General features: G+C 46.1%; 1 protein-coding gene across 2 annotated transcripts in view; it reads left to right on the forward strand.

The window, feature by feature from the left end:
* zc3h3 (zinc finger CCCH-type containing 3) overlaps positions 1–18924 on the forward strand; it is a 57250-nt gene extending 38326 nt beyond the window's left edge. Inside the window, exons 5-12 of one of the 2 annotated variants that reach the window (XM_053431219.1) lie at positions 4728–4891; positions 6837–6912; positions 7879–8034; positions 9107–9176; positions 11809–11940; positions 16138–16289; positions 16398–16555; positions 18697–18924. In XM_053431219.1, the coding sequence (XP_053287194.1) occupies positions 4728–4891; positions 6837–6912; positions 7879–8034; positions 9107–9176; positions 11809–11940; positions 16138–16289; positions 16398–16555; positions 18697–18728 (940 nt within the window). In that variant the 3' untranslated portion in view covers positions 18729–18924. The remainder of the gene's footprint in view (positions 1–4727; positions 4892–6836; positions 6913–7878; positions 8035–9106; positions 9177–11808; positions 11941–16137; positions 16290–16397; positions 16556–18696) is intronic. The other variant, XM_053431221.1, reaches the window with a different exon arrangement.
* The last annotated feature ends 1354 nt before the right edge of the window (positions 18925–20278 follow it).

The raw sequence follows: 20278 nt of genomic DNA on the forward strand, positions 1-20278 counted from the left end.
ACGTTTCCGTTATATAAAAAGTGTTAGAATGCACCGAAAGACAATCTGAATCAAAATGTTATTGGTTCTTTCTTGGGTCAATCCCCAAACTGACACTTTAGATTTATTGATAATCCGTTGAGTAGTTTTTTTTAAATGCAGCAAATAAACAAAAACAGTCAAAAAATGCCAATAGAAACATAACCTTCTTTTAAGAGGTAAAAATAGAAATGAATCTTAACCTGTTACCATTTAAAACTGACGTCACTCTTTAGAGTCTTAAGCCCAACGACATTTCATTTATTTCATTCTCTCTTTCGGGACAATAAAAAGCAGAGTTACTGCATTTTGCATTTTACAGAGAATCATGATTCACATGAAGGAGGGATGTAATTTTAGCAGAAAACATAAACTGAGTCTTGAGATTTTTCTATATGGAATATATGCAAGATGCTGCTACTCTCATTCAGTAACTGACTTTTCTATATCTTGGTGTAGCCAAACAGAAGATGAAACAAAACCGATCATATTGAAAGTAGTTTGTTTTTTCCCTAAAATACCACAATTATTTCTACACATCCAATCCAAACCCAGTTCAGCTGTTAGTGGTCAGCACTACCTGCTCTCAGACGCACAGGAAGTGAGCTTCTGCTTACCCAGCATGCTCTGCTCTGCGCTCGGTATCAGCCGTGGCGAGCGCAGTGCGTGATTTAGCGCCGGGCAGCAGTTTGAAGAGGAGCAGGAATCTGCTGCAGTATTTCAACCCCCCCCCCCGCCACCAGGAAACAGATATAATCTCAACATTAACTCCATTAATAGTAGCAGGAGTTGAAATAAGAAAGCCGTAAAGCATGCACGCTGCAGGATAAATTACAGCCTAATCCCCCCCCTTCATCTCCTGCTCCCCCCCCCCCCCCGATTTGTCTCCCCCTGTCCCTTTTCTCTCTCTCTCTCTTTCTTTTCATATCAAATCTAACAAGTCTTCTCTGTCACATCCTACATACGACACACATTATTTCATGTCTTCCACTTGCTGCTGTATTTTCCTCCATTTCATTCCTTCCATTAATGTTGAAGCCCCCAACACGGCAAGATACCCCAACCCCAAACAAGTAGAGAATCTTTGTGTATGCGTCTACACTCGTGCAGACTCACACACTGGATCCAGGCGCTCATCTCCTTTAGTGCTTCGTTATCGATCAGCACAGGATGTAAGAGACTGGGCAATAAAGTGAAGCAGTGCTCCCTCTTCTTCACTTCTCTCCTCCTTCCTGCATTCACTCTCCCGTTCATTCACCTTTTTATATCCCAATTCATTCACTTCCTCGTTACTCATCACATTAGTCTACTTGTCCCCTCTAGTTGTGTGTCTGAGTGTGTCTTCTGCTGCTGTTCTCACTGTGTCCTGCACACCTGCTCTGTGAGAGGAGGACTCTGTCTGTTTCAGGTGGATTTGATGGGATCGTGATGTGTGACCACACTGCTCTGGTTTTTCCTTTAAGTGGCCGAAGAAGAGCAGCAGTGCTGGAATTAGCCAGATGACTGTTTTTGCTGTGCTCTGTTTCAAGGGTAACTGTTTCCCAATATGAGCGCGCTAATGCTTGGGTTGCAGACAAATGGACGAGGGCAGCATTATTCTGAGCAGTCGCGCGACCCTCCAAATTCTTCCCTGTCACTAAAACAAAAGTCGGATCATTCATCAACGGCGCCCGTAGTGCTGAATCGTGCTCTCCTTTATCTGTGCATCGCATGGTCCACACACACACACACACACACACACACAAACATTTGCATGCAGACTAATCTCAGGGGAGTTTCTTTGTGCCCTTGTCCTCTGTTTTTTACATTTTTCTTTTTTTTTGTTGTTGACTTTTTGTTCTTGTTCTTCTCCTGTGACCTCCAGCCCTTGTTGTTCTGTTTGTGCAACACGCCTCCAGTACATAAACTGTATCTTAGGGCCTGAAACAATTAATTGATTAGTTAACGCATGTAAAGATCATCATGTAAAGATCATCAGATGTGAGCGTTTTCTGATTTGGTTTGGAAATCACTGTAATTTCAATATAAATTGGATTTTGTCTGACGCATCATTCAAATCTAGACATTTAAAGTTCGGGGATTCAGGTACAATTTTTTTTTCATACACTAAAAGACTGTTTGACACTTTCAGTTGGTTTGTTTGTTTGTTTATCAGCAAGGTTATGATAAAACTACAGAACTCATTTCCACTTAACTTGATGGAAGCACTGGATGTTAGCCCTGAACCCATGACCCTGTGGTTGTGAATGAGAAATCTCCTGCTGTGGGAATATCTAGAAAAAGTCCAGAAAATGGTTCCGTGGTCGACAGTGAATATTTAATTTGTTCAACGTGTCTCTGATTCTAAAGAGGAAACAGCGTTTGTCTCACTGAATATGAACCAGTTAGTAAATGTTGGTGATAATTTCATGTGGGTTCGTCACTAATCATTAACAGAACCTATTGATTCGTGGAGCTTTAAGCAGTTTGACGGTTTGGCTAACGAGTGGGCTGAAGTGTCCCTCAGGCCTTGTAGACGAAGGGGGGGGGGGGGGGAGCAGTCCTACATATTCCCAGTGGATGGCCTTTGAAAGGGCTCGCCCCTGAAACAACTTACTGTCCAGCAGGGGAGGATTTGTGCGTCAGACGGGCCTGGAGACGCTCTGATAACAGATATCCTTCTGGAGGTCAAGGGCATCACGGGGAACAGGCCAAGGAGAGTCTGGAGGCAGAGAGGAACACGCCACCTCTGTCAAGTGTTTTAATTTGTGTGTTCTCCATTGTTTGTGTCTGTTCTTCTCTCCTGTCCTCCATTCATTACAGGCAGAGCACCATACTGCGTAGGTAACTGTTTCCACAGAGGCAGTTTGCACTAATGGTGTCAGAGCTGAGGCTGAGACACACTCACATGGCTTTACGTCTGGAGTTTGTGTGTATGTAGGCAAGAAACACATCACCTCTTAGACTGTGTCCGGTGTGTGCACAAATGAGGTTTACACATTTGAAGCCTTGATTTTTGGCATTTTGTCCAGAGCCATCTTTGCCACCATTTTGAAATGAGAGGGGGGGGTGAAGCCTGACTCAGAGCTCGAGGACACTAGACGCCCACATACACCTGCACCCATTGGATGGTACAAGCTGTCAATCACATAATATTCACGCCCAAAAGCATAAGGTGCTTCACGGTCTATTTGACTAAAAAAATACCATAATTTACAAAATGAAAATCTTAAATATCAACGTCAAAGGGTCTTTGAAACACATTTCAGTCAGGTCATAGATTTCCTGCTTGTTGGTGACCGGTGTCATGTGACCCCTCTCTCTCCTCATTTTTTCTCTCTGTGTATTTTCTCATCTATAAACATTAAAATATCGAACAGTAATGAATTTGCACTTTTATGCCCTCAAACATGGAAACGCGTGTCTGATTGAAATGAGAGCAATAACCAGGACGATCATGGGCCCAGTGTGAAAGCAGACTGGGCCTCGTACCCCCTGTTCACCCCCCCCTGACTGCGGCCCTGTGTCAGGGTTAACTGCCATCTCTGTTAACTGTTCATGTCATATCCCCATTAACCTCCACTGTGGCTCCCCAGGCCACCCGGTCCTTGTTTAAACCTCCCCGGGTGGCAGTCAGCGCCTCAACATTAGCCTCCATTACAGCTCCCCTGGCTGCAGTTGCCCTGTGTAGGGCAGCCGGTGATCAGTGGAGCTGAGTGTCTGTGCCTCTGAGTTATGGCACGCAGTCGGGTGGACGCTGGACCTGAACGCAGCCGATGGCAGACATTTGCTCTCCTCCTCTCCGTACCTATTTGCAGCAGTGCAGCAGCTGGACGTGCGCTGCAGCGTGCTCAGCGGCCGTGTCAGTTGTTCTGTGCGTGGCGTGTGTTTGGGGTAACCCTCTCTTCTCTCTGTAATGGGAGGCATGAACTCTCGCTCCAAACCCATTTCCAGCCCATCTGAAATACGGCAGCAAATTACCTCCAGTGGCGCCCTGCACACCGGCCCAATACACCCCAAATAGAAGTGACAGGACAGCGCAATTTATCGCCATAACCCCTGCACCGCCCCACCACCACCACCACCACCACCACCCAGCTTCCCAACACACGCTTCAGACTTGCACCTACAGCCACCGCACACACACACATATGTTCACCATCCAGGAGTCACTCAGTAGACTGTGTGTGTGTGTGTGTGTGTGTGTGTGTGTGAGACGCCTGTGATTGTGTGTACTGTACTGTACTATAGCAGAAGTGTGTTGTGATACTGTGTGTGTGTGTGTGTGTGTGTGTGTGTGGTCTCAACACTCCAGTGTAGGGGCCAACCTCGCTGCTCTGGCCCCCTGCCCTGCCTATTATCTCATTGATTTCCTCCTCTCCTCTTTTCAATTCTCTCCATTTCCACACTGCCGTCCTTTCCATTAGAGGAGCAATTTAACAGAGTGCTGTGACATGAGAGAGAGAGAGGGAGAGAGAGAGAGAGAGAGAGGAGGGAGGAGGGGAGAATGGGAAACATATAGTGAGGAGGGGAGATGTAGTGGAAGAACTGGAGGGACGATGGGAACATTAGGTGGAGGTGAGGGAGAGATGAGACGACTCAGTGACAACAGTTTGTAAACTGAGCTCAATGAACAGTTATAATCATTTAATAAAGTGGAATTATCTCTTAATTAACTGTATGAATATATGACTTTAATATTCTTCCTCCTACTTCTTTCTTCTTGGCAGGAGTTTCCTCCAGAGCCGCCTTCGCTCCCCCCACGACAGACACCCGTCACACGCCCCGAGCTGGAGAGGAAGCAGCATGTGCTGGATTGGTGGATCCCTGTACCGGGTGTCGGCCAATAAGCTGTCCCGCACGGTGGCGTCCAGCATGTCCATCAGCCGAACAGGTAAACTGACCTTCGTCCCACCAGTCGTCCTCATCGTCAAACATGGTGACAAAGTGCACAGGCGCTGTGTTGTTCCACAGGTGACTCGTAGTGATTGTTCCACTTGAATCAGAAAATGAAAAAGGTATATTCTGTCCCCTGTAAAGTCGGCCTCTGAAGCCACATTTTAATCTGCAATATTCAGATTATGCCTTTTTATCTGCACCAAACAGAAACACACCAGTCCCTTGAATTCTTGAATTCAAATTGTTTTCTTCGAGTTCCATGAATCATTTCCTGGGAAATTTGTGAGAATTTCCTCGTCCACACCAAAATGTATTGATTTCCTTTTTGGCCCCCGTGTCCCAACCTCCCACCAAGTTTCATGTGTATCTGTAGTTTTTGTGTAATCTTTCAGACAATCAAACAAACAGACAGGGGTGGAAACACAACTTCCTTGTTATCCAGATCATTTGTGTCCAAACAGGAGGTTGTGTTTATATTTTTAACCCTCAGAAGTTTAGTTGGTTGACTTAATCTGATTCACCGTGTAATTCTGACCTGATCATTAATGACAATCATCCTCAAGTGTTTGAATTTGAATCGGCCAATATATGAGCTTGAATTCAAGAAGGAAACATGGGTTTCATTTAAACATGTAACAGTCGCCTTTGATATTTAATCGTTTTAATAACGATCAAGCTAATTTCAGTCAGTGGTAAAAAGCTCCTGAGCTTTGAACCCGTGTGCAGGACGAGCCCTGTGAGCACAGAGCAGCAGATCTTTGCTCCCTGAGGTGATACAAGGTGTTTATTCATGTTTGTGGCTGCAGCTCTGTCCACATGCTCTCTAATGGACTTAGTGCAGCCGGCTGGATTTGCCATCTGAAATAATAAACTTGTCATCTGTCAGAGCAGCGAGGGGGAGGGTCCGGAGGTCTGGATGGTGCAGATTAAAGTCCGGATCTGCCTCTAACCCCTTTCACACTTCTCCTTCACACACATCGTGGAGCTGCTACACCTGCAGGGGAAATTGAAGAGCTCCACTCTGTTGAACTCGTGACCGGCATCCCAACACCTACTCTCCTGCCTCCTGGAGGAACTGGCCTCAGGTGTCCTCTCAGCAGGAGTTGTGATTTCATATCGTCCACCGGTTTGAGCCTCACGGTCGTTCATGGTGCTCTAAAGAATCACACCCAGCTCACACTCGATAAGAGCGTTAGCTGTCCGGTCCGAATTAGATCGACCGCCATGTGTAACCCCAACCTCCTCACCTCCGTGTCCTCTTCTCAGCTCCTATTCATGGTCTCCACCAACCCTTCACACACACACACACAGACACACACCTCTCCCTCTGCTGTTTGTGGAGTGCACCGGGTACATGGTGTTTATGATGTTCTCAGACGGGGCTGGACGTCACGTTTGGCTTTGGCACCTATGCGTCAAACCAGCACAGTATTAATACCCACTCACATATTAGGTTGTTATTGCCTCTGGCTGCAAAACCAAACCACACACTCAGACACCTCAGGCTCTGTCTGCCCTGATAAAAATAGTTAAAATATTATTATCTTTATGTCATTTAGAGAAGATGTGGTAATTTAATTTGAGTTAAAGCAAGATTATACAATTTAAAATGGAGGTGCTTTGTGTTGTTTGTTTTACTTTTACTGTTGGAGGTAGATATAGTGCATCAGCGTCAATAACAGAACCAAACAAATAAACCATCCTACAAGGTTTAATCTGTCATCATCCGTGCACCGGAACATGTCTGGAGTAGGAACTCACATTTCATGTATTGTAGATTTTCTTAACTCATCACAAAAAGGTCAATCAGAGGAAAGTGTCATCCTCAGGGAGGTTGTTAGATCTGCCGGCTTCCAGGGTCAAGAAATGTTGCCTCCTGTTCTGAACTGAATCTGATTGGACGTGCTTATAAACCGTTGGTCTCTGTTCTCCACATGCAGGACGGTTCTCCAGCCCCCCCGGCTCCTCCATGAGTCCTGCTTGGAACCGAACCTCCAGCACTCGTCACTTAGCCAGGTAGGTTCTTTTTTTAATTTACGGCTCTAACCACTGCCCGTTTCATCTCCTCTCATCAGAAGCACTCTAGTACAAGTAGTGTGAGCATTTCTGCATACATATTCAACTTTTCAACTTCTTAATTAAAGTGCCCGTATTAATGGACATTTACAGGTTCATGATTTTAATTTGAGGCTCTACGAGAAGAGGTTTACGAGCTGTAATTTTCAAAATACACATTATTTGTCTCGGGCCTCTCACGGCTGCGGTGCCTCTTTTTACTCTCTGTCTTAAACACACTGGTGAAGCTCTTGGCCGGCCGCCCACAGAGCAGGAGACTCGTTCACAACAACAGGAACATGTGGGGAACATCCAGGCGAGGGGCGGAGCCTGTAGAGCAGCAGGAGGCCGGACATGATGTATAAAAACAAATTTGAGACTTTAGTGCAGTTCTGAAAACAGCTTCATAGCAGCTTCATGAAAAACAATCCAGGGATGTAAAATGTAAATCAAGCATTTGAGTCTCATCAGCATCAGAGAGTCCCTTTAAACTTTAGCCCTAATTACTTAATAGACATTTTGAAATCTATAAAAAAGATGTGATACACTAAAGGAAAGAAAAACCTCAAAAGCATAATTTGGGCCATTTAACGACATTTATATCTGGGCCATCGTGTTGGCTGGCTTCATACAGTGATGCCATCTTGAAATCAAATCCAGCCAAGGCTGTAGCATCTGATCCCCCCCCCCCCCCCTCCCTCTGCCTCCCCTCCAATATTAACGGCCTTTCATCACTGTCAACTAAAGGCTGCAAAGCCAGAAGTAATCTTAACATTAAAATTAGCATAGGGAGGATTCTGCTTCCCATGAGCCCCTCATTGGGCTGCGAGTTGAAACCAATCCTGGCATAGTTTGTCCTCTTTAGTTGCAACAGGCTGCTTATTGATCTGTGGATACTTGTGGTTTGTCTGTGTCCTCTGATCCCAGTCGCGCAGTTCAGCGGAGCCTCGCCATAATCCGACATGCTCGCCAGAAGAAGCCGCAGAAGCAGTACTGCATGTACTACAACCGCTTTGGCAAGTGCAACCGCGGAGACAGCTGTCCCTACATACACGACCCCGACAAGGTGGCCGTCTGCACAAGGTAACAGTCACACAACATGTCACAAGAAGGGGGGGGGGACATGAGCAACAGGAGAGAAATGATTGATTTAGAAAATCTTCGACATGTGATAGTGAATTATTTCAGGTCCCGATTCGAGCGTTGATGGACATGAAGTGTGAAGATGAACAACTGCTCTAGAGAATCTGGTTCTTTGATTAATAGAATCCCAGGTACAAAGAAAAAGGAAAGAAGTCACGATCACCAGCTGCAGCTTCTAAAGAGAATATGAAACAAATCTTCTTGCAAAATGATTCCAGTGACACGTGCACAGTTCCAAAGTCCTGGAGAGTTTTAATAATCAGACCTACACTCAAAAAGCCAGATTCTGGGGGGCAAAATTGCTAAATGATTTTCCGGCCTATTGCAATGACCTCATTAATTTGCTGAACATTGGAGAGAGTTCTGGCCGAAACACCTGATCTCCACCGAGGTGCAGACGAAGCTGACTCTGATCACTGCTGTCACCAAACAGCTTGTGCATCCCAAAGGATACACCAGAAGTGTATTTGTTGATTTAGCTGAGCCTCTATGAAGATGCATATTCTTTCAAAAGGCTAAATCATCTAAATGTTAATAAAGGGCTAATTCTCCACCATCCAGAGGGTGAGTGTTGGTGGAAACATGTCGGTCATGTGCACTGTGAACTCAGGTGTTCTCTCACTTGTTCTACTTTCTCTTTTAAGAACGCCTTTATGACAAATGATGCACATTTTAAACTTGATAAATATGCTGATGAGGTGGAACTAATGGGTCTCCTGCAGAATAAAGACGTGGCCCACAGCACGTCACACCAAGGCCCTGGAGACGTGGTGCTGCACGAGCCTGCTACTGATCAGTGTAGCAAGAACCAAGGAAATGACTGTGAAGAGCTTCTAATATCTCTGCACAGGCCACGATCACCAGCTTCTCTGGGAATACAGACAGTTTGTTGAAGAAGATGCTCACAGCGTCTTGACCTTAGAAGACTCCGCAGCCCTGGTGTCAGCAGGAAGATTCTTGAACATCTCTCTCTCGTGATATTTCAGGCTCGGTCTTGTTTGTTTGTTTGCAGGTTTCTGCGAGGGACGTGCAAGCAGGCGGATGGGACGTGTCCCTTCTCCCATAAGGTTGCGAAGGAGAAGGTAAGCGACACGTGTTCACTGCAAAGGCCAGAGCTGGGTGCAGATATACGATGACAGTATGGGGTACGGCCATCGTGTATCGTATTTGTGCTCTTGGCTCGGCTCCTGTCTCCATGATACAGGAAAGGGTGAGGAACACTTGACCCGATGGGGAGTCGAACTCGTGACCTGAAGATCACCTGTCGGTTCGACGACCACATACATCATGATGACATTTGTCTTGATAGATTCTCTCTAAATGTGAGTTAAGGACCGGTGTCTCATTCTGTTCTGCACGCTCAGCTCAAAGGAACAAGATCTTCACCTTGGAACCGTGATTCTGATCCTGCTCATGACCAACAGCCACAGTCTGGGTGTTAGGGCAGAAATTAATATCATAAGGATTCGTAGATGAGCAGAAAGTCTTAATGGTTTTAAATATTGAATGCAAAGCTCCACTTGAGTTCTGGAAATTGATTTACTTTTTCCCCTCACGGAATAATCCATTAATCTATCGAGGAGGAAAAATGTCCAATGGAACAATACGATTTGTTTTAATATCGATATACTGCACATACCAGGTGTATGTAAATCCTCTGGTGGTCAATTCACTTCACCACAGAAAAATCCAGGAAACTATTAATTAATTGAATTACAGACATGAATCTCAAAGATATCAACGTTTTCAGTAAATATGTATAAACTGAAAGTGAAGGGAGGTTTTTCTCTTCACTGTCACTAAGTGTTTGATCATTGAGGGAACTGTTGAGTTTCTCTCTATAATATTAGAAAGTTTCCAACTACCTAAAGGGACCAGAAGAGGAGTTCTGGGTCTGGATCAAAGTGAACCATGCTTTGGTTTGTTTGGACCAGTCACAGGAAGTAGAGACAGCATTAAACAATAGAAGAAGAAGAGGAGGCAGCTGCAGGTTTTCTGGATCGTTGCCTCTCAGCTCAGGAAACAGACTTTCTCTGATTCTGGAATCGTTCCTGTTTTTATTAAACCGAAGCTAAATGGATCATTTGGGAGAATCAGTGTGTGTCACCTCCAGAGCCTCCAGCTGAGCCCTAAAAGGGAAAACAGAATATCTCTACAGAGACAAACAACATGTGTCTTTACGCACAGACACACACTCACAGACACAGACACACAATGCCCTGCACCTGTGTGGGTTGTCACACTGCTCCCTCCAAGTGCTGAGAGCCCAGCTGTCTGTTTGTAATGCCACCTCTCAAACAGCCACCAGCCCCCCCATCACCCCCCCCGCCCAAACCTTTGGCCCGCTCTAATTTCATGTGGACCCCTTAAATGGGACAGTGGGAGGGGGGTTTGATATGTGGGGGGGGGGGGGGGGAGATACACCCGGCAGCTCTCCAAACCTGATCTGGACTCTCTACGTAAAGACCAGTCAGAATCCTGATTCCTTCGCCCCCCCCACCCTCTGGTGCCCCTACTACCACAAATACCTTGAAAACGGACACCACACACCAGAGACCCCCCCCCCCCCCCCCCCCCCGCCCTGGCCCAGTCTGTGCACACATACAGTTCACATAAACACATCATGAGAGCTGGACGAGCTGCAGCCTGGATAAATATTTCTGCAGCAGTTAATTAGGTAGAACTGATCCCACCCCATCGAGGTGGAGTCCCCCCCCCCCCCCCCCCCCCACACACACACACACACACGCCGCCACCCCCAACCTTTCCCCCGCTGGACCCCCTCACTGAGGTATATTTAGAGCGGCCTCCACCACCAGGCTTGCCCCCGCACGCCAAACAGCAGATCTCCCTGCACACACACACACACACACACACACACACACACACACACACACACACACACACACACACACACACACACACACACACACACAGGCTGTCAAGACACACATTCACTCTCACTCTGCCGCTGTCATCTGCAATTAAGGTCATTTAGCTGCTCTGTGTGACAGGTCGTTTGGCGCACGTCTTTCTAAACGGTGCACGACGCCGGCGTCTTGGTCAAACCACAAGTTTGTTAACAAGCCTCAGAATCTGGTTTAACCTCGTGGTCTCATCACGTCGGCTCTTTGTCTCACACTCGTCTTAACCAGGAGTTTCAACCAGGAAACTTAATGTCAAGAATTTAGTTAAATTAACTTTTATTTGTTTTTCATCAAATTTCAACAAACCTAACATTTGATAGAAAACACCTCTTTACCTCTAATATGAAAGAATTCTTCATTAAAATGATTTGGCATGTTGTGTATTTTCTCTAATTGTTTCCAACAAACTGAGAAAGTGAGAAATCTCCACTTTTATTCAAGGTAACAGGAACGATGAATAAAACTTAAATACATAACCTGATCAGTGAACAACATTTGTGCCTTAATCACGTCAAATAGGTTTTCATGAACTCCCATGATCCCCTGCTGCTTCACGCCGTCATCAAATAAGTCTTTTGTTATTGTTTTCATTGACCGACCCTTAGATTGTTTACTGTACGTTACAGGAAGGCCAATAAATCAGATTCTGCTTCGATTGGTCAGGTGTAGAGGTGAGAGAGGACAGGAGGACGGACAGAGTGGAGACAGACCAGGGACAGAACTGTTTGTTGTGATGATGATTATCAAAGTGATCAGTGTTTCTGATGGGACACCTTTTCCTCTCCAGATGCCGGTGTGCTCTTACTTCCTGAAGGGAACCTGTAACAACAGCGACTGTCCCTACAGCCACGTCTACGTGTCCCGCAAGGCGGAGGTCTGTGAGGACTTCGTCAAAGGCTACTGTCCCGAGGGAGAGAAGGTACTAACACATTCATATCACCTCTCAGCATGAACTGTCTAATATTCATAATTAAAACATCGGTATGTTTAACATGAAGTAAAAACACCTGCTCAGCTTAATCAGGCAGAATCTGACTGAGACTGGGGGGGGGGGTTGTTGTCTCATTCATAAAGACGCAGCTTTAACCTGTGTTGGTGTGAATAGAAGATAATAGAATGGGACTGTTTTGTTTCTCTTGAGACACCGTCAGTTACTTCACCTCCGTCAGTTACTTCACCTCCGTCAGTTCCTTCGCCTCCGTCAGTTACTTCACCTCCGTCAGTTCCTTCACCTCCGTCGGATCGTCCTTTACAGAGTCACTGTCTTTCTGCTGGGGAAAGTAAAATCATGTTGTAAAACACACAGTTCCACTGAAGTTCAACTGAGGCTTAGGTAAACAAGTAGTTGAGTAACCAATAACCCCCCCCACACACACACACACACACACACACACACACACACACACACACACACACACGCACTTGTACACAGTGACACACAGGCAGGGACAGCTGCAGGGGGTGGTGGTCCATAATGGCATAACTGTAATGTCTGAGTGACACATTGAGGGCCTGATGGGTAACGGAGAGCCAGCTCCAGATGACTGGAGACACACACACACACACACTCACTCACTCACTCACACACTGTCCACATGTCCACCTCACACACACTCTCCTCCTCTCCCCTCCTATGTCTCCCCCCTTCCCTCTCCCCTCCTCTGTCTTGTCCCCCCCCCCCAGCTGGTTTTTGGGCGTCGGGTGTGAAACAGATGCTTTTTCACACTGTCAGACCTCATTTAAATAGTGCATGGGGAAATGAGGATATAGAAAACAAAAGGGATATTAATATTTATTCTATTAGCTGAAGTGCTTAGGTCTGTGATTTTCCCCGTGTGTGTGTTTGTGTGTGTTTGTGCGTGTGTGTTTATGGAGTGCTGCACTGTGAGGCTCTGGTGGCTCTATGATGGATAGCAGGCAGTAATTATAGATGGGGAAACTGCTGAGGACGGCACTATGGGCCAGGCAGGCAGACACTTCAGCAGCTCAGGGGTTAAGTCTGCTCCTCGCCTCCATCCTCGCATCCTCCTCCTCTTCCCTCCATCCTCACATCCTCTTCCTCCTCCTCTTCCATCCTCCCTCTATCCTCCTCCTCCTCTTCCATCCTCTTCCTCCTCCTCCTTCACAGACTTGTGCCTCACCTGGCTTTGTCTCCTCCTCCACCTCAAAGGATCTGTTTGTGTTTTTCCTGATTCTCCCTCTTGATTCCTTCAGAGCCTCAGTTTCTATCAGTTTATAATCATTCACTCGTCTTCTCTCTGGTTTCTGACACATTAAGCCGTCGGTAGTTCACCCGGCACCGCTGAGTGTCTGTTGCCAACTTTCCTCTGTGTAGTTTGTGGAAGGTTGGCTATAGTTAACTTTTATTGGCTCTTATTAATGAGCTTCCAGCCGATTCAGCATGTTGGAACTATACGCCCGTGCCAGTGGGTAACGGAGATATCTGATTGGCTGTTTAGTGTAATGAATCTGTGAACTAATCCTTTTTATTGCCGTTTCTCCGTATTCTTCAACTCTGTCTTTTCTTTTTTTCCGCGAGAAAAGATAAGAGTCAGTGGGAATTTAAATATTCCAGCGCTGATTTAAATTATTAAAGACATGTTATCAAGTTGTACTCAAAGTGTATGAAGAAACCGTGAGAATGGACGGTGAGTTGTTTCTGCTTCTTGAGTGCACAAGGGGAAAGTGTCCACGTCACGTTTGATGCTAAATGAACAATTCATCAATTTGCTCCACGTGGAAAGTGATCAGCAGAAGAGTGGAGCCTGTTTTAACTTTTGGACTGGATGTCCCTGTGTCTTCTGTCCCTGGAGCTCCCTGCATCAACACAGGGGATGAATGGAGAAGCTGTGTTTTTAATGCAGTGCTGATATCGATCTGAAGTCTTTTGACTCTGTGAACCATCGTTTCCCTCCTCGTTTACTATTCCTCTCTCTGAAAGTTGCTCCAGACGAGTGTCGGCTTTGTAGCCAAGATGTAAATTCATGTAATACCCCCCCTCTCCTCAGCTCTTTTTTTTATTTGACTGTCTTTTCCATCTCGCGCCCCCCCCCCTCCCCTCCCCTCCCTTTCTTTCTTACTTCTCGGGCCACTTGTCTCTCGGTGAATGTGCTGACTCCTGGAGGTTCGGGCCCTGCAGAGAGCTTTCTAATAGGCCCCAGAGATGTCCCAGCATTCCTTAAATCAAGTGGAAAATTGTTAACTTGGTGCAGGATAAAGATGTTCTGTCCACTTTAGCTTTTTCCTCCCATCTCTCTCTCTGTCTCTGTTTCTCTGGGTGTCTCTGCCTTCTTATGAAAATGAGGATGAATGGAGGTGGGGGGAGCGGACGCAGCTTTTACAGTAGATTTCTCCGACACTTTTTTGTTCCTCAATCTGCTGAAGTGCTTCGGCTTTAACTCTTGTTGTCCCATCGCTCCCTGTCCCAACAAGAGGAGCCTGGTTTTAGAAGTTGTTGTACAAAAAACAGACATCTTATGAATATGTTGAAACATATACGGAGACAAGTTGCTTGTGATTTTGCGTTATTGTTGTACATCACATTTGAAATGATGGTATTTAAAAATCAGTTGATATGTTTCAAAGACATCGGATCTCGAGAGCGTCTCAATTACACAAACATTTACTAGAACTTAGAGCCGAAGGTCGAAGATCAAAGTTACTGTGACCTCACTAAACATAAAATATTTTCATTCATATTTGACACCAATGTTCAAAGGAAACCTAATTATCTTCCAAAAACTTTAATAAATATAACCCCAGTGCTGCAGCTCCATTAAGGAGCCGTGGCCTCAGGCTGAAGATGCAGGGACACTCGCAGGTTGCTGTGCAGTAAAGACGCTCCTGGCTCGGACACGGGGGGGATCAAATAACAGTTAATTTGAGTACTTGAAAACAAATCTGTGATTGGCAGTTTACCTGCTGATAGAGAGCGGTCGATATGTTCCACACAGGTCTGGTGGTCAGCACTTTAATCGTCACAAGATGCAACGGGAGTGATCATATTCATAATCATTTTCAGCTTTAATGAGTCTGTCGCCGCCGTAAAAATCACATCTGAGGATTCACGATATAACAGGATCTGATGGGGTCAGCAAGTGATGTCAACCACCCAATATAAACCCTCGGGCGTCATCCGCAGCAGTGGCAGGTCTGATTTGTTGAGGGAAATGTGTGTCAAACCGCAGCCCTATAAGATGATCCAGAGAAACATTTGACAGCGAGCTGATCCCGGGCTGCCCAGGCACCCGGGGGTGCAGGAACACGGGTGTGAGGGCGGTGAGCCGGGCTCTGGTGGCAGCGACTCAGGGCCGTGTGCTCCAGGGAGAGTTGACCAAGAGTCCAGAGCGTTCCTGGAAAATTGATCTCTAGACCCACACAACCACGCACAAACACACACACACCAATACACTATTCCTAGACCAATCTGCTTCCAAGTCCCACACTCGTCACCCCTCCACACACACACACACACACACTCCTTGCAGCCTGCACCCCAGAGTGCATATAATTAGCTTCTCTGACAGGTGGGAGGGATCGGATCTCGTGGAGAATGAGGCTTCCAATTTACACCCATATTACACTGTCACACACACTCAGTTGCAAACTTGAATGTGAAAGCCAGAGCTCTCATGCACAATGCTGCTCAGAATGACGCTCACTGTGACCCACTTGCTCAACTTGCACATTAAAGGAGATACTGGAGACTCTCATTCTTGGGAAATTAAAATAAGAGGTTGCACCGAATCAGGACTTTGGCTCTTTTCCCACCTGGAATCTTTTCGGAGAACTCCTGACGTTTCATTTAAACCAGATCCTCAGATTTTGTGATGATTAAAGAGTGAATTCATCCAGGTGTAGTTTTACGAGACATCATGTTTGAATGTGAGGAGCTCTCTTCTCGGTGGTGCAGTGGTTTCCTCTGAGTTCTCCACAGATCCTCCTGTCGACCAGCTGGAGACGTTCTGTTCCCCTCACACCTGCCTGGTTTCCTGCAGCTGCTCAGGTTTCCCTCCACAGGCCAGAGGCACGCAGGGCGATCGACGACTCTGAATTCAAACTGTCCAAATTGTTTTTGAGCTTGAAACCTGACGCTCTGCTTGTCTCTCACCACCAGTGTAAGAAGAAACACACTCTGGTGTGTCCCGACTTCTCAAAGTCCGGCTCCTGCCCTCGAGGAAGACGCTGTAAGCTGCAGCACCGGCAACGAGCCAAACAAAGCACCGGCATCCCGCCGAGGAGAGGGCGCACCAAGGATCCCAGCAAGAGGTCAGAGCAGCAGATTGTTGAGTTTAATCATCACTGACACGGACCATCATCTTTGTAATGAAGCTCAACTCTGATCCTTGGTAATGGTGTGTTGTGTGTCTCCCCCAGGCCTCGTCTGTCTGTGGTCATGCCCCACGCTCTGCAGACAGCTCCAGTGACGCCCACCAGAGGTCCTCTGTCTCTGCCGTCCTTCATCTCCCTCTCCAGCTCCCCGGAGGAGCCGGACGCCCCGGACACGCTGCCGGACAAGACCTCCCAGGTTAAAGGTAACAAAGCCCACAGCGCCTCAGTGACCAGCAGCTAAACGCCTCTGTGTGTGGAATGAAACTGAAGCTCACAGATCTGCAGCCAGGGACCAGGCGATGGTCTGGTGGCACCGTGGAGCACAGCCAGAGGGTTCTGGGTCTGAACCAGATGATTGACCAGGGCCGGTGTCTGGGTTATCTCCATGTGCTCCGACTACTTCCCACTGATTCAGTGATTTGAAGACCATTCATTGTCTGTAGGTGCGGATGTGAGTGTGAAAGATTGTTTGTCTCTAGCTGCTTTCAGATGTTCACTGAGGTCCGGACGTTCTCCTGAGACGCTCTGGAGGTTCTGTATGTCAGAACCCAAACGTCCGAGTCAGAACATGTTCTGTATCTTTTCCTGCAGCCTCCTTTTAAATGTCTGGAGAATGTCAGTCATGTGAGAACACAGCAGGTAGATGTGTGGAACATTCACAGCGAGCGAGTGGACGTGATGATGATGATGATTATAAATATCTCAGGATGAAGAAGAGGAGCGGTACACGTAGAAGCTCTACTTAGGCTCCGCCCCTCGCCTGAATGTTCCCCACATGTTCCTGTAGTTGTTCCTGAGTCGGACCCGGAACTATCTGCTGCTTCACAGAAGAAACACAAACTCTAGAAAGGATCCAGACCCAGATATATCCCACCTCTCTGCCCTCTCCTGTCAGCTGGGATCAGCTCCAGCTGCCCTGCGACCCTCAAAGCAGAATCAGTAATGGTTATTAGCTGGACTCCACTTTTCTAATCTCCTGACGAGGCTGACGCCAAAACTACATAACCTAGACCCAGGTTGTACAAAGATAAAGGAAGTGTCTCTGTTTGATGTGCTGTGGAAGTTCAGGGGAGGGGGGGGGGGGGAATCCTAATGATGGGAGCTGAGCTGCAGACTGAGCGTGATGATGCTCGGGGGAGAAGCCATAATGTTCAGAGCACAGAGGTAATAATATTTAGGTTTTGGGAGCAGCACAGCTGAGCTCTGTGTTGACAGACTTGACAGATAGAGGATTAGAAGAGAGGCTGCCCCCCCCCCCCCCCCCCCCCCCCCCCCGTTCTCCACCCTCCCACCAGGCCGGACCATCCACCTGCTCCTGCTGCATTCACTCACACACAGTGGCCGTGATCCTCCACCTGTTTCAGCAGGAAACACAATACTGAAAAGTAAAAAGAGAAATTCACCACAAATTAGAATATACATACACATATATCTACTTCCTCCAAGCCCTAACCAATCATCCCCTTTTGAAATGCATTTCAATAAATAAATGTGAAGAGACACTAAAGAGAGATAAATGTCATAAAAATTATTCATAAGCTTTTAGAAAATAACTCAATATTTCATCTCTTCTCAAGAGATTGTTTTTCTTCACTGATGAACAAAATGAAAACGGCCGAGGAGACCTAACGATGATGTTGTGGAAAGTTTAACCATTTTATTAATTATCAAACTTCACAGCAACTGAAAACTGTGTAAATGTAAAATAATTTGGTTTGGTCAGTATTTTTATTGAACCTGAAGAATCCTGTTCGCTCTCACGTTTTCACTCCTTCATGTTTTATATTTAGTCCTCAGTGCTTGGAAAGGGACTCGACCTCTGACCTGTTCTGAGACGTGTGTAACCCTCTAATCGACACACACACACACACACGGCCCACAGGTCTATTAAAAGTTGTTCTAGCAGATGTGTTTGTTTGTCTGTGTGTGTGTGTGAATTGTGTGTGGATGGAAGTTTTTGATTTCTGAGCACAGGTTGGTTTGTGCTCTTAAGTATCACTAATGACGCTCTGGTCCCTCGCTAACACTCGACGCCGCCCAGAGCCTCATTAAAGGTGGAGCTGAGCCAAATAAGCTCCTCTTCACTTTGCATAAATTAGCTGTGATGTAATGTATCACTGCCACACACACACACACACACACACCTTCATCCATCCCTGCTCTCTTCCTCATTTACTCATCAGCTGAGATGTCATCAGTCAGCGTTTCAGCAGAATTCAACACATAGTAGATCAGAGTCAGTCACGCAGGAGAAAACAGACACAGACACACACACACACACACACCTCTTCTTCTTCTTCTAACCGTTTCTTTTCCTCTTCTCTTCTCGTCGTTCCCCCGTCAGAGAAAAAGCTGCAGATCAAACCTCGGCTGTGAGACGAGGACGACCGAGACGTCTGAGCTCCAGGTTTGTCCTGCTGGTTGTGTCTCTTCCCTCTGAACCGTTTTACCTCAGGGCCGCAGAGTTTCTATCACTTCAGGTTTACACATCACGTTGAATGTTTACAACAGGATCTCACATCAGGTTTTGTAAGTCCAAGAAAAAGACAAATAAAGTTTGAATTTTACCGTTTGTTGTGTCACTGACTCTTTTTCACGTGTGAGTGTTTGTGTGTGTGTTTCCGTTGTGTGTGTTTCTGTCGGGTGTGAGTCGTCATGTGTCCGGAGTCCTGGAGACGAGACACACAAGTGGACAGTGACGTCCTCACCAGGTTCTCCTGAGCACAGATTAAACGGTGAAACACTCTGAGAGACAAATGGTCTTTTTACTGGAGAGAACCTGTGTAAAACGTTCTTTAACACTGTTGCATCATGGGTAATGTGTATCTTTAATATGTAGGCAGGTTAGTGATGTTCTCATGTCCGTCTACAGTGAGTCTGAGCTGTAACTTGATCTGCTGCCACAGAGGAAATAAAGTAATAAGTAGACTGTAAATAAAGATGGAACTAAACGTTTACTTGAAACAATATTTTTTTCTAACAGATGGTTTCTGTCATTTTAAATAAAACAAAAACTTATTTGACTTAAATTTTCACATAAAATCAGATTTAACAGACATGATATGTCGAAGTAAAGCAAGAAAAAGAAGAAGAGTTTAAATCTAGATTTTCCACTCGGAATTCATTTTTCTGTAAATTACCCACAATTACACTCAGGATTCAAATAAGTGATCAACTATGTTAAAGTCACATCTTCCTCCGCAGAGGAATAAATCCAGTTACTTTCATTTTCCCCTAAATCCTCCTTCAGTGAGTGAAGATTTGCAAACACCACTTTTAAACTAATTCTTCATTCTTGTCCTCCGTGTCTCCTCGTGTTCGTGTCCTCATGTGAAGAACAAACAGAGAGGATCATGGGAAGTGTAACTCATCCGCTGCTCCGCGCCTCTCAGGCCTCTAATAAATCTATTAATACACAGTTTGTGTGTTTAAGAGTGAGAGTCTCACATTTACAGTATTAATTTACTGTTTCACTGAGACGACAAACAAACCACAGGAGACTCGGGGGGGGGGGGTTAATGAGAACATAAGTATAGACAATAGAGTAAAGTGAGGAAACAATCTATTTGGTATCTTTTTGTGTAAAAGAAGAACAAACAGCTGTCCTCATAAAAGAAGAGACAGGTTTCCAGGGTGTGGGACTCGTGAGTTTCTGACTTCGTTCTCTAATCAAACCGATGAGTCGGTTGATCTGTAAACCTCCGTGTGCAGATCGTCACGTATGACACACGTGAAGGCGTTCTGCACGTTCAGTCAGGATGGATGTTTGTGTGAGAGCGACTCTCCCTGGTGGATTGACGGCAGGAGATGGAGAGCTCGACACGTTCCTCAGGAAAGGCAGAAGACAGGAGGCCATCACTCTTCTCCTCTCACCGTGCTTTCCCCCCCGTCCTCCTCCTCCTCCTCCTCCTCCTCCTCACCCACGT

Source organism: Pleuronectes platessa, chromosome 9 (genome assembly GCF_947347685.1).
Source record: "Pleuronectes platessa chromosome 9, fPlePla1.1, whole genome shotgun sequence".
NCBI classification, from domain to species: domain Eukaryota; kingdom Metazoa; phylum Chordata; class Actinopteri; order Pleuronectiformes; family Pleuronectidae; genus Pleuronectes; species Pleuronectes platessa.